Source organism: Ambystoma mexicanum, chromosome 2q (assembly GCF_040938575.1).
Source record: "Ambystoma mexicanum isolate Mex_15411 chromosome 2q, UKY_AmexF1_1, whole genome shotgun sequence".
In the NCBI taxonomy this organism is placed as follows: domain Eukaryota; kingdom Metazoa; phylum Chordata; class Amphibia; order Caudata; family Ambystomatidae; genus Ambystoma; species Ambystoma mexicanum.
The window spans coordinates 264,504,915-264,519,669 of record NC_090924.1 but is presented as its reverse complement, the minus strand read 5'-3'; the positions used below and the strand labels follow the sequence as shown (position 1 = coordinate 264,519,669).

Sequence of the window (14,755 nt, the reverse complement as noted above, 5' to 3'; positions counted from 1 at the left end):
TTCCCCTAAAATTGTGCTCAATTCAGGTGGGTCCGACAATCTCCTATAGAGCAGAGTTATGGTTATGGGTTGACTGTGCATCCATTCCCGTTACCGAGAATACATGCGTTAAAAGGCTATTCGGTTTGTCTATTGATGCACCCTCTGTACCAGCTGCCGTTGAAGTAGGGCGAGTCCAGATTAAATACATCATTATGCTCTTGCCCATGTTATAATGGCTGAGTATTTGGAACGCAGATGCTCTTGCACCCTATAGGTAAGGGCTGGAGGAGTTGGTTTCCATGGCTGGGGGTAAATCCCTACCGTGGTTTACACACGTGCAAACAATGCTTACCAACGTTGGACTTGCTGACCTATGGTCAAATCCCACAAAACTGGGTTCAGTATACAAAAGCAGTGTTAATGCCTCTTTTAATCATTGTGCATGGGGTATGATGATTGACTTTTGTCTTATGAGTAAGCGAGCAGCTAATTATCTTTCGATTAAAAGGATTTGGGGTTTTGAGCAGTACTTGGGCCTCCATTTGTATGCGAAAGAGGAGAGTATATTTTCAAAATGTAGACTTGGCATATTGTCGACTTTGTGGTACACTTGTAAAGAGGGGGTGCATATATACTCCCTGTAGTCTTGCCCCAGTTGAGGACAATATGCACTTTTTTTGTTTCTGTCCTGCCTATGCAAGGGAGAAATCCCATTGGCTGACTCCAATCTGGTTGCGCCTAGATGCAAGATCCTCTTTTGCCGTCCTTGAAATCAAAAATGTGGCACTTGTTTGCAAAAATTAAAGCGATTGTAGACTTTTTTAATCATGCTTTTAGGAAGTGGTTTTGTTTGTGCTAAACTTTTGAAGCTATGAGGCTTTGTATATGTTATAAGATTGTGTTATTCTTGTGTTTGTCTTATGTGCTCTTCTATGGTGTGATATGACCGAAATAAAGATTTTACTACTAGCATCATTCACCAGCGGCTGGTTCTGCAGAATAGAGCAGTGCTGATTGTCACAAACATGGCGGGAGAAACTAGGCGTTTGAGAATATAGGTATTTGAAGGAGTGAGCGGATCCGTCCACGCTCCTCTACGTGCCCGCGCCATCACTATTAGTTAAGTGGGCTTTTACAGAGGTAAAGAGGAGGCATTGCAAGGACCCTGATGCTCAGCAGCTCTGTGGTTTTTTAGTAGACGGGCACCAGTGTGCAGTATATTTTACACAACCAGCAAGCACATCTCTAAGCCATTCTCTCGCAAGTCCTTCAATTCTGTATGATTTATGATTAATGATCATCTGCGCTCAGATGCAGGCTTCTGCCAGGTCCCCATGAGGTATGCACTTTATAAATGTTAAAAAAAAAAAATCTCTGCAAAAGGATAAACAAGTTACTGTCTGTAAATTGGGAAAAGGCTGCCTTACTATCAATCACTGACAGCAGTGTTTGCTTTTAAGAATTGTCATGTTCTCATACTACAGTGCTATTGCACAATTATTATCAGACTGGGGCCAGGACAAATCAAAGGTGGTTCGGGTTACATTTAGGGGTTTTCGCAGGACCCCTATACAATAGCTAGCTCCTATGTCATCCGTCTTTACAAGCTTCCTCCGCATTTGGGGCAGCGGTGGTCTTGAGATGCACGTGTGCTTAATTTCTACTAATCTCAGGACTCTTTGTAAGGTTCTGAAGGCTACCCATGCATTGTTTCCCTAATATACAAGGTTTGGCAAAGTCAACAGGCCTTGCTTTGAGGATGGAGAGGGCACAATTTCATTTGTAAAGAGCGCAGGTGGGAAAAATACAATTTCATGCCCTCTATATTTGCGGAAGCAGACGATGGGCTTTGTCAGTGCGTTTTTCCACATAGGTTTTTTTTGTACCGTATAATTTCAATATTGGTCAATGTAAATAATACTTGTAACAACTCTGTTGCTTTGTGTAAGCATGAAGACCCAGGGGGTCTGAGTTACACAGCGTCTTTCAATGGGAGTGTCCCATTGTAAAACCCTTTTGTAAATCAGGCCCATCATTGTATATCATAAAATAAAAGTAAAACACCATGTAACAATATTGCCCTGGCCTCTGGACCCTGATTAGCTCTTTCACCGTGGTACCGGCCCTTGTTATCGAAAAATCTCTCTGTGGGCATTGCTAACAATAAGTGTATTATACCCCGCTGCTTTCCTCGGGAAAAAGAAAGACTGATGAGCGAAGCCCGGTGGCGCAATGAGGAATGCATACCTCCACGCGAGTGGGGAATGGTTCAAACAGTTCAGCTTTTAATACTTACAGGAATTGCTCTTTTCCTGTCCGTCAACAAGTCTCTGTAATACAGGGACTAAGCAACCTCGCTAACACTGGTCCTTTATGAACGCGTGGATGACAGGGGGATGGGTTGTGCCCGTGACAACTGGAGATAAAATGGCGGATTTACTGCATACTTTATCGCATCGTCTTAATACCGTGTTGCCATTCCCACAGCACTTACCGAGGGCAGGCACGGCCTGCACGACGGAAGAATACATGTGACACTCTGGCACACAAGTACATCTATTTTCAATCGTGACGCGTGTTTTTCTGTCGTCAAAAGATCTCTGCTTTGTCCCCATAATTCTCTGCGAAGCCCTTTCTGAATCTTGCTATCAGGACATATGAAGGCAGTTAGGCCGCGATTGTATCTGTAACGTTTCAGGTGATATACAGCGCATTCGGTAGTCTCTGCTGAGTGTTAGTATGACAGATGCGCCAATTAGACCGCGGATACATTTTAATCTGAGGTGAAAACGAATAGAGCTGCTCAGTTTTCTAGATTTCCGTGGGCAGGTCGATATATCACAACTGCGAGGATATGAAAGTGTGTTCCCTGGAGCACATCCGGGAATATTGTTTGTGTGTTGATAGTAAAAAACCTCCGACATTCGTTTTCTGAGGCTTTCAGGTGATTCAATTAAGAGGCATGCTTCGCTTTCGCTCAAAGGGCGGTAAACATACATTTAATGACACATCTATACGAACACGCTGCACACAACTGTCTATCCCTTAACACCCTAATTGGCTTGTTGAGAATGCACTATTTTTAGATACCCATTTTTTTTTTTTAAGTACGATGTATGTTCTTTTATAGTGGTAGCGCATATATATTCTGGGGTCCAAACACTATCCTACCTAAGCAAGTTGAATGCATTACCACCCACGTGGATGCTGGGTGTGCACTTAAAGGCTGTATCAAAATGCAATAGAAGAAATGAAAAGATGCATTTCTATCAATGTCAAAGGCATAGCAATGCACATGGGCTTCAGCGGGTCATACCATTGCTGTCCTGGGTGAAAGAAAATTAATTGAAGCAGGGCCGGCCTTAGGGCAGGGCGGACCGGGCGACCGCCCGGGGTGCCATAGCTCCCCAGGCCGCCATTAGCCACTCCCCCAGGGCGGCGGCTCGAGGGAGCCTTTCAAGGGCTACCCTGAGCTGGGTTGATGGGAGAAGTGTCCTTTTGAAATTAAATGCGCTCGCAGGAGGGCGCACATTTAACAGCAATTGGGTGCTGGCACCCTATTGAGATAATTACCTCCCTGCTCCAGGGTGGGGGGGGGTGCGGGAGTGGGGAGATGATCAACTTAATAGGGTGCCGCAGCCTATTGTTGTTAAATTCGCCCGCTCCCACGAGCGCATTTAATTTCAAAAGGACGCCTTTTCCCGCCACCGAAAAGAAACCTTTGGTGTCTCCAACCCCACCTCCCCATTGACCCGGTGCCCGGAAAGAGGGGCCTAATTGTTCTTTTTCTGTCCGGGGCGCTGCCGCCACTAAGGCCGGCACTGAATTGAAGAGGCAGAAATGATCACAATTGCAACACAGGGCCGTGTGAGCTCCACGGCGTATGCAATATGTGGGCAAATGTCCACGTGTGGCTTTACTATAAAATATCACACTTATCTTGAAAATAGCAGAAGCACAATTGTCTATGTTCATGGGCACATCCAGGGTGTGCCGTGGACCTTGTGTGCATACACGCACTATCTCTTTGGAACCCTGTCTGCTGTCTTGGACCAGCCTGTTCCTGCCTTCATAGGACATGAGGCAATGGCTGCGCGCCTACACAGTAGGTGCACCGCAGCTTGGAGGAAAATACATCACCTAACCAAAAGTGCACTAGCACACTTCCCTTGGCCTCACACATCATGCATCACACCAGTCAAGCACAGACTGAAAACATAAGCACCCACATGTGAGCCGCATATGCCAGAAGCTGACTAGAATAACGTGCATGCAGCAAACTGGCTTGACACCTAAGCACGCCCCTCACAAAGGGAACATACTCAGCTGCACAAGACAGCCATCTACATAGTTTCTGATTAAGCCCAATGCAATTTAAGCACACACTGCGCTCACAGCCTCGTAGGTAATGCCATTGACTGATTCCCAGTTCCAACAACAAAACATACTACGCCTTCTGCTTCCCTTGTGCTGTTTAATGCCGCAAAAGTGTCATATTACAAAAACGTATATTTCCGTTAAATTCAGATATGCTGTACAGTCTTGTCCTGTGTTAGGCTGTGTCAACATCTGCCAGTATTCCCTGTGACATACCTTTTAATTATATGTCCAATGCAAGCTATGCCACATTATAATTAATACCATCTGTCAATTTCAGTTGCTATGTCACTGCTATGAGTTATGCCATTCTATGATGCAACGACTTGCTGTGTGGCGTGTATGCAAGCAGAGGCACAAGGCTGGTGTTTGCTGTGATGGCGGCAGCTAAACCCAGGCCTCACTATTCAGGCTATGAAACGTTATTCTGTGACTAACATCTAACGCTAAGCCTCCCAATCGAGATTTGATCCCTCTCTCTCTCGGCGGTTTTCACAAGCTTCCCTCATTTCCATCCGCCCCCCCCCCAGTCAGCTAATACCGTCGTGGCCCATCCCTCCTTCACTGAAGTCTTTATAGCAACAGCAAGATTTTGGCCCAAGCCTGTCAAATCATGTTGTTTGCTGTAAAACCACACCTCCCAGTCTTGAAACAACAGTTTTGGCTTAATGCACAAAAACCCAGACTCGTTTAAAAGTGGAAAAGGTCGCTTTAATGTGACAGGCCAAAGCTTACAATCAAACGCTTAACTGGCTCCATGGCCTAACAAACTAAAGGAATATTTTAACCACCACTTAAATAAATTAACATTTTCATTTTCCCCCAACAATTAAATAATTAAATAACCTAATTCCTCCCTAATGATCCCTTGGATCCTACCGTCTCCTTGCCCCTTTTCCAGGCGTCCCGCTTTCTCCCAGGGGCCATGCCCCTCCAGGCTCAATACCTGTTCCCCCGGGGTGACCTGCTTGTGCAAACAGCGCCACCCCATCCTTTCCCGTGTCATTCCCCCATTGTGCTTGCCTCCCCCCACATCAAAAGGGGCCATGCCCCCGGCGCCCCGACCCACTTCAACACCCTTCAAACTCCCCTCTACACCAAACTCCCCCTTCCTATGACCTGCAGCCAGCCTGACCTGCCACATCAGCAACATATATTACACACAACTTTCCCAATGCCCTGACCTGTCACACAAAACCACCAAACCCACCTTCCTAACAGACCCCAACTCATGAACCCGCCATGCCATCTAAAAAACCCCTGCATCATCCCATGAACAATGGATCCCACCATATTACATACCCAGACACTACCCTAACGAAAGTGAAAAGGGTGGGAGGGCGGGACAATCATCAAGTCCTAACTGTCGCCTGCCTCCCGAACCTTCCCTGAGCCCTTAAATACCCCCCCAGGAGGCGCTCTGCCCCACGGCCACTCGCTGGCCATGTGCATCGCCAAAAACTCCCCGGGGGGAAACGCTTCGCGTTCCCCCCGGGGCCGCCCTTTTGGCTTAATGCACAAAAACCCAGACTCGTTTAAAAGTGGAAAAGGTCGCTTTAATGTGACAGGCCAAAGCTTACAATCAAACGCTTAACTGGCTCCATGGCCTAACAAACTAAAGGAATATTTTAACCACCACTTAAATAAATTAACATTTTCATTTTCCCCCAACAATTAAATAATTAAATAACCTAATTCCTCCCTAATGATCCCTTGGATCCTACCGTCTCCTTGCCCCTTTTCCAGGCGTCCCGCTTTCTCCCAGGGGCCATGCCCCTCCAGGCTCAATACCTGTTCCCCCGGGGTGACCTGCTTGTGCAAACAGCGCCACCCCATCCTTTCCCGTGTCATTCCCCCATTGTGCTTGCCTCCCCCCACATCAAAAGGGGCCATGCCCCCGGCACCAGAAAAACCCTCCCCCGAGGAGTTCTTTCTGCCCCACCCCCCCCCCCAAACTTTTCTACCTCAAACTTTTTACCCAGTCTCCCAGCCCAGGAACTAAGAAGAGCCACCCGTATACCTCACCAGGTCATTCTCCCCTGCCTGCCAAATCACCACCTCTGTAACCCCAAGCGTTCACTCAACCCTGCCAATATAGGAGGCAGCTGATCCCCCCGCAGGCCCTCCAACCCGTGCCGTCTCACCCCCACTTCCTTGTAACTGCACCCCCGTCACCTTCCAAACCCCTTTTCCCTACTTCCTTCCCAACCCACTTAACAATTCAATGGCCAACAAATCAAAACTAGCTCCAACTCCCCTTCCTTTCGCGCAGCATCTGAAAAAGAAAATACAAAATCACTGACAAGTCAAAAATATTTCCACAACAGTTGGCCCACCAAGTCCTAACCACCTTTTCAACAACCCCATTATCAAACTCCCTGCCGTACCCCCTATATTTCCCAGACCTACAACGTCCCAATCTTTTCACCTTGTCTTCTGAAAAAACCCAGCCCGGTACCCACAGATGCTGCGCCCCTCCTAAATAATGAGTCCCGAAATCCTCTTCCTTTTCTCCCACTGCCACCCACTCCTTCCGCGATACCCCTGAACACCTGGAACTGGGCATAAGACCTTGCTCCCACGACCCAGCCGAAACCACGAGCCCCTTCCCTTCTTATCCGTCTTAGACCTTTTAATCTTGATGTCTAAACCTTCTTCTGTAATTTGAACATCTTCCCCCTACAGTCCCACTACCCCCCCTTTTCCCCCGACCAACTCAAAAAACCCTGAAAGCCCCCAAACAATAACCCCGTAAAAACAAGTCGCAGACAGCTCCCCTACAAGCAATAACTATTTGTTCCACTTGTTGTGCCCAGTTTATTCCTTTCCATTCCTGCATTGTCCCCCCTGCACCGGGGGCCTACGTGCACCCCCGTCCATGCAGGACCTTTAGTTTATTCCTCCTCTCGCCATTGCACCAAGGGGCCCAAACCTGCACCCCCGTCCATGCAGTCCCTTCCCTATAACTCTTCGAGCTCCTCGCATCCATTACCACCTTTTTTTTTTTTTTTTTTTTTCTTCCCCGCCTGCACCAGGAGCCCTAATGCACCCCCGTCCATGCAGGCCCCTTTTCTGCCTTACTCCTCTCCACCGCTGCACCAGGAGCCAAAACTGCGCCCCCGTCCATGCAGTTCCTTCCATATCACCATCTTCAAGCTACTTGCGTCCATTACCACCTGTTTCCCACCTGCACCAGGGGGCCTAGTGCACCCCCGTCCATGCAGGCCCCCTTTTTTTTTTTTTCTTTTACTCCTCTCCACCGCTGCACCAGGGGCCAAACCTGCGCCCCCGTCCATGCAGACCATTCCACATAAATTCCTCTTCCGGCACCTCGCTTCTCTGCTCCACTTTTTTATTTTTGTATTTTTTATTTTAGCTGCACCAGGGGCCCTAGTGCACCCCCGTCCATGCAGACCCAAATCCTCACTTCCCCCTGCTGCACCAGAGGCGCTCCCGCACCTCCGTCCATGCAGCCTGAAGCCTACTCACCTTGTCGTGCGGCAAGCGTGAGAGCTTCACCCCCGTCGTCCATGCCTTCCAAACGCCAGCTACCTCCCCTTAACAATTACCACCGTTACATCCCCACCGCGGCCCTCCCCTACCTACGCGTCTTCCTCCTCACCCTTCTTCTGCCCCCCTCTCAGTTGCCCCCAACCATCTTTCATCAAACCTTGTGCCCCCCCCTACTTTTACATTAAACTGAGCCCGACCTACCAGCACACCCCATTTTACCTGGTATGCGGTCCTTCCCCCCCCACTTCCTTGCCCCGCTCCTCGCCCTGACCCACTATCCCCTGCCTGAAAACACTCTGTAACCGGATGCCGACCCGCACACCTGCTGCACTCGTGTTTAAATTTGCACATCCACCTCGTGCAGCCTTCTTTATTGAACGCCCAACATGCAGTTGAGGGCTGTCCTCCGCCTCCTCCCCCCACCCCCTCATGGGCGGGGCGACCAAGAAAGGGCCGGTAAGGCACAGGCAGCCCACTCGCTGTGTGCAATGTCGGGGCTGGCCTCGTTGGGGCCATCCATTGCAGCCAAAGATCCATATCTATCTCCCCCCAGACCGCCTGACTGTCCTCCGCCATTCTCGCTCTAAATTCCTCATCATACCTTACCCAAGCAAAGCCCCCAAAGCTCGTGAAAGCCTTCCTTATTACATCCATGTATTTAAGCAGGGCCACACAACGCTCCGGGAATTTTTCGCAATACACGCTGGCGTAAATGATAAACGCCGACGTCCAATTCTCCATGGTCACCGGGACCCTCGGGCGTGAAGCCAGCTCTCTCTCTTCCTCCTTAGACCCCTCTTTCGCTCTCACCTCCCTATGCAGCAACTTGAAGACATCCACAAATTCACCTCCCTGTATCTTCTCCCTGGTCGCTGCCATCAAATGTGCCCCCAATGGCTTTGTTATCCCCATGTATGGCAATTTCTTCTCCTTTCCCTTTACCTCCACCTCTTTATCTTTTCCCGCCTGCACCTCGAGCCCCAATGGCTCCACCACTTTGTCCGTTTGGACCTCCACTGAGCAAATGTTCTTTCCAACCCCTTCAGCTCCAAAAACCTGCACCCCTACTTCCTTCATCACACCTTGTAGATCACCCCGGTCATCCCCCAACCCCCTATTTGTGACCCCTCTCTGCCATGCAGATGACCATTCCCTTTCCCTCTCACCTCTTTCCACGCCTGCCATCTGCGGCCTGGCCTCCACACCGGTGTTCCTCCTCTCCATTCTTAGAGGGCTCCTGCTGCGGGGACAAAACATGTCAGCACAATCGCCCAGCCAATAATTTCCTCGACCCGCTTCGCCCCAACCCCCTTGTACTTCCCTTTCCCCGTCCCACCTTGAACTCCTTCTCTCCTCCGCCCTTTCCATTTCCGTCCTGTAATCCTCAAGTTCCCATTGCCCCCCGTATTCCTCCCAACCAACTTCATCACCCCTTAAATACCATTGAGGATGCGGGCTCCTGCCCGAGATGATTTGCTGATCTTCCTCCGAGCCCGGGGCGTCCGCCCCGCCACCCCTCTGACGTCTTCTCGGCGGGGCTGTGGGAACCTCTGCCTGGTCCCCTTCTCTTGGGCGAGGCGTTCCGACCTCCACCCTGACGTCCTCGTTGCTAGGGGCTGTGCTGTGCCCTCTAGGCTCTCCTTGCGCTAACCGAGGAGGGGCCGTACCGAAACCCTCACCCTCCACCTGCACAGCGGGGGCTGCGCAGCGCCCTCCGCCCCCACTCCTCCTATCCGGGGGGGCCGTTCCGCGCCCCACCCTACCCTCCTCCATTGACGGGGACCTCTCCCTCCTTCTCCCACCTGCGCTCTTCTGCAAGTATTTTCCCCCTCTTCCTCTCTGCCCTGCCACACCCACCTGCCCTCCACCCCTGCCCCCACTATTGTTCCCTCGGTCTCTACCCACTCGAGAACTCCCCTCTACCCTGGAGCTCTCATACCCTTCCTCCCTTTCTGGCTGACCCCCTGAACTCATTAAACCCCCATCTGCCCTCCTGTCTATCTCCCTCCTCATCTTCCTGCCCCTAGCTTCCCAAATCTCCCCTCTCCCTGCCGTAGGGGTGCAAGCCACCACAGCTGCCAATGCACCGTCTGACGCCGCTCTGCGCTGCGGCCGGCCCCCACCGCTCTCCTCCTCTCCCGTAACTTCCCCTACCGCCTCTTCCAATTGGGCATTAGTTGCCCTGCTAATGATTTCCAGGGCCTTCCTCAAGGCCCCGGCGTCCACCAGCCCCTTCTTGCTCGCCCCCCGGCCTGTCATAGTGCACACTAAACGCGTGTGCCCAAAAATATGCCCCTTTTACTAAAACTACTTACTCTACGCCCCCGAGCCGGTACCTACCCGAGGAAAACACCCTGGCCCTGCGAAAACCTAACGCAAAAAACAACCAGCCCCCAAAACAAAAACACCACCCGAGTGAGTACCCGAAAATAACCTCCTTAAATTTAAAATTAATGAGAGAAAAATTAACCCAATTATCCTACCTATCTACCAATTATTAACAGGGTTGCCGCTATGCTGCTTTCCTTACACTAATTTGAAAATTTAAATTTTTTTTTTTTTTTTTTTTAATTACCACACTTTCTTATACAGCCCCTCCCTCCCTACTCCTAGCAAAACCCCGGGAAAAGGGGGGGAACAGAAACACACTATAAAGAAAACAGCACTAATTAGTGCTTGCTCCCTGTCGCGAAGCGCTGCCCCCTGGCGGTGCCCAGACAGCACCGCACTTCACTAAGGGAGCAGGACACGGCCCCTTTAAGCCCGCTGCCCGGCCCACCAGACCGAGACAAACGCTCGCTCACAGCGGGCACACCCACGTAAAGAGCCGCGGAGAAGCCGCCGCCGCTCTGCTGATTCCTTGGCCTGAAGCCAACTCGAAATACGCTCGCGGCACAGATTGCCGCTCCCCCCAGCTCCCTGCTCACACCCCCCCCCGCCCACGGGATAAACCTGACTGAAAGCGCGGCGGCCCTAAGATAAGGTAAGATGTGAGGGGTGTCTTATCTACGGCACCCCTCCTAAGTAAACCGAAAGTAAACCACTTATCTTCTTTTTTTTTTTTTTTTTTTTTTTTTGAAACTTAAACTCCCTCCTTCCCGCTACTCCACTCCTCACCTGCTCTAAGTGTTCCACCTAGGCCCCAGGCGCTACAGGGAAGGCTCGGGAGCAGGCAACAGGACCTGACAATCATCAAGTCCTAACTGTCGCCTGCCTCCCGAACCTTCCCTGAGCCCTTAAATACCCCCCCAGGAGGCGCTCTGCCCCACGACCACTCGCTGGCCATGTGCATCGCCAAAAACTCCCCGGGGGGAAACGCTTCGCGTTCCCCCCGGGGCCCCCCTTGTCAGCTATATTTCAGCATAGACAACTGCATGGATCACTTAATACCACTCTCATTTCAGGGGCCCTTTCCTCACTCCCCAATCACAAAACAAAGCACACAACCTCTAAAATACAACAACTGGATCTGACATCCACCTGAACCCTCTTGCCCTTTTGACAACATTATCTTTCTAGCCGCTGTTGCCCTGGAACTATACCCATTCCTCAAGCTGCTAGCACATTGACATGCCAACTACCCCAAGGCAAGCACACCTACAGGACAGGAAACCCCCCTCTCTACTGGTTGGGTGTCAGATTAGGACATATCACGATTGGGGCTGTGCTCGCCAGTGCCTGATCACCTTCTGAGCACACCTCTAACATAACAAGCAGAATATCCTCAAGATGGGAACGTAGACATTAACCTAATGTACTTCACAGAAACCTACCTCGCCAAAATGTGAACTCCCCTGGTTTCAAGAACTGATTCCCAGGGGTTCAATATCATCTTTGAAACCTCATCACCAGGGTGCAATAGTGGAGTGGCAGACAGGTTCACTGATGCTATTTTTTTTAAAGAAGATGTATGCCCCTTCTCACGAGACTCTAGAATGCTTGATCATTACGTGAGTTACTGGACAAACCTCAGCTGTTGCACACGCAAGCCTTCATCACGGGCCCAAGCAAGCCTGCTCATCCTTTCCTTCAAATATGGTGAATCTGCCAAACTACTTCCTGGCTTTCACCAAGTGATTCATTATTTTGAATGATTTCAATATCTAGGCAGACGACGTTTCAGATTCTTAAGAATAGGAATGGTTCGAGGAGTTGGCTGTCGGTAGCCTCACCGTCTTACAACCATATTTTGGCTGGGTTTTTCCCCAAATATCGAATGTATAATAGCTGAGACAACAAATCTCCCCATGTCTGACTAGGTTCTTGTTGAGGGACAGATGAATATGTCATCCATAGCTATTGCCCACCCCGGCCCAATACTGTACAGGTAAGAAACACTACTCCTTAAGACAACCATACCGTCCTTATGCCAGACAGATGCAACAAGGATGAATATGATGTAAGCTGAAGATGGCGAGTACAACTAAAACTGGTACTAGAACCATACATATGCATCCACTAGATATGAAGCACACATACACACAAAATGCATTTGTACATGAAGAATATTAACATTGCAACCATAAACAATTGAAGAATACTAACATAAGCAAATCTGAATGTAACATGAACAATATGCGTATATAGTTCACTAACACAGAAATGTAACAGTAATGGGCAGCCATCCTTTCTACATCGATAGCCGCAACACGCTTCTAAGTAAATGAAGACCTTAAGGCTTCACAAGATTTCAAAATGCTGAATTATGGAAATACAGATCCATGTAGAGCCCAGACAGTAGCTTGAAGACAAGTTTACTGAGAACGTCGGGATGGTCTGAATGTTACAGAGAAAGCACGAGATGAGGATGCAAGAAATATACACCCAAATTAATTAAAGTCTGGAGAAGCACAAACAACTTTTGTGAGCCATGTGCAGGATAATTATAAGTCAGAATCCTCCATGAAAAATAAGCTCAAGAGTGACCCCAGTGGTAGGAGAGACCATTACACTTGTATCAATATTAGCTACAATACTCATAAATACAGGGTAAAATAATTCCAAACGTGGTTCTCTCATACGTGACCCATAATTGAAGAACAATGTTTATTCATTAGCAGCAAACACAGATAGGGCACCTGCCTTAACTCCTTATACATATTGCGAGGCACGAGGAGCCATACAAGGCCAACTACAAAGGGGATCACCCTGGCTCCTGGCACAGGAATAAGGAATGGTATAATTTTTAATTGAAAGAAAGCAGCCCGTTGACCTCTCGGCCCTACTCCTGCCAGGCTCATGTATTGACGAGCTGCCAGTTGTCCAAGGTTGGCCAGTATAATGCCAACCAATCAAAATCCCTGAGGCTAAGCCGCCCAGTACTTAATGCACCAACAAATAGTCAATTGTATAAATGATGTTTTATTATTTTTATCAATTTAGAGGTGGTCACAGGAGGAGCCATCAGATAGGCAGCCCAATGGACTCATTAAAGCTCACCTAAATGTAATGATATCACTAGAAGATGGTCCTCTTGAGCTATATTTTGCAGAATTAATTTGGCATGATTACCATCCACAAAGTAGTTCCCCTTACCCAAGAAAATTCAATGCCAAATCCACTAAATATCAAGGCTTCATAACGTTCACTGCTGATGGTCCCTATATGACATATGGGGGAAGCTTACTGGAACAGAGTTATTGGGAATCTGTTCTGCTTTTAGATGTACTGGCTTGTTGCATCCATGATAAACGATTCATAAAGGCAATTGCCAAAGTACAGACACATGATTTGATAACAAATAAAGATGAAGGTGACAACGTATCTATGAAACACCTTTATATTTTCACAGAAATGACCTCCCACACAACAATGCCAGGATCAGAAAACTTTTTGCAAATAATTTAACATGGCCTACTTCTTTTATGATCAAGTTGCAAATAACAGCCCCAGCTTATTCAATCGACAACTGCACCATGTGCAATGAAGGAGAGCTATCCAGCATGCCACGCTTCAGCATTTAAGTTTTGGTTCCAGCTGTTTGTGTCACTGATATGTTATGTTATCTTATAGTTATGGCACCTCCTTCCATCTGGTATGGCGTCCAAGAGCTTTAGGTAGGATAACCACTCACACTTTACAATGACCAATACCTTATTAGCCCACAACACCTTTGAAGTTGCATGGAAATTGACTAGAGAAAAAAAAGGGAAGGGCACATGAGATTAGGGCGAGTGCCATGGGAAGCCAGGTGGAAAGAGCCAGGGGAAAGAAGAGAGTGCATGGAAAGGAAGGTGCACATGCTAAGTGCGAGGAAAGGGGTTAGAAAGGCTACAAATGTGCAGGCCCAGCCAGGTTAGTGAGGGGGAAGGGGCCCGGAAGGGCAAGTGTAGGTTGAAAGGGTAGGTGGTCACCAGAGACCAAGTGCAGGGGTAGACTGGATTTGGCGTGCCTGGTGCCCTGTAAGACTCTAAAGGAACCAGGCAGCCATTCAAGAGGTAGACAGAGACATTAGAAGGGGAGATGGAAGGAAGAAGAAAGCAGGAAGGTCTTGAGAAACTAAATAACTTAAGGAGATCGGGCTTAAGTCTGAGAGGGGCCCGCAGGCCATTCCAAAGGAAGGCACCTGTGGAGGAGAGAGATCTACCCCCACTCTCTGCTTGGAAAAAAATCTGATCTGCAGAGAGTTGGAGCTAGACGACAGAAGGGCTCTAGCAGGGCGGTATATAGGGAGAGTGAGTTGGATGAAGAGGGGTCTCAGTCCCCAGAAAGCCTTGTGGATGATGCAAAGGGTCTTCCAGACAGGCATCCAACCTCCATTTGTGGGAGAAGCCATGATAGTGGTACTGTTATAATCGTGTAATGAGCCGAGACATTGCAACTCTAACAATCCAATTTCACTGAAAAGTCTAAATAAGAAGATACTGGGTAAATTAATAGCCAC

The 14,755-nt window shown here is 48.8% G+C and overlaps 2 protein-coding genes across 2 annotated transcripts in view; one reads left to right on the top strand and one right to left on the bottom strand.

Moving 5' to 3' along the window:
• Positions 1 to 11,132, bottom strand: part of LOC138570325 (uncharacterized) — a 51,261-nt gene extending 40,129 nt beyond the window's left edge. The window contains exons 1-2 of the mRNA XM_069649107.1: positions 10,990 to 11,132; positions 8,138 to 9,112 (exon numbers count right to left, since the gene is read on the bottom strand). Coding sequence (XP_069505208.1) covers positions 8,138 to 9,096 — 959 coding nt within the window. The 5' untranslated portion in view covers positions 9,097 to 9,112; positions 10,990 to 11,132. The remainder of the gene's footprint in view (positions 1 to 8,137; positions 9,113 to 10,989) is intronic.
• FAM20C (FAM20C golgi associated secretory pathway kinase) overlaps positions 1 to 14,755 on the top strand; it is a 438,324-nt gene that overhangs the window by 349,937 nt on the left and 73,632 nt on the right. The window lies entirely within an intron of this gene.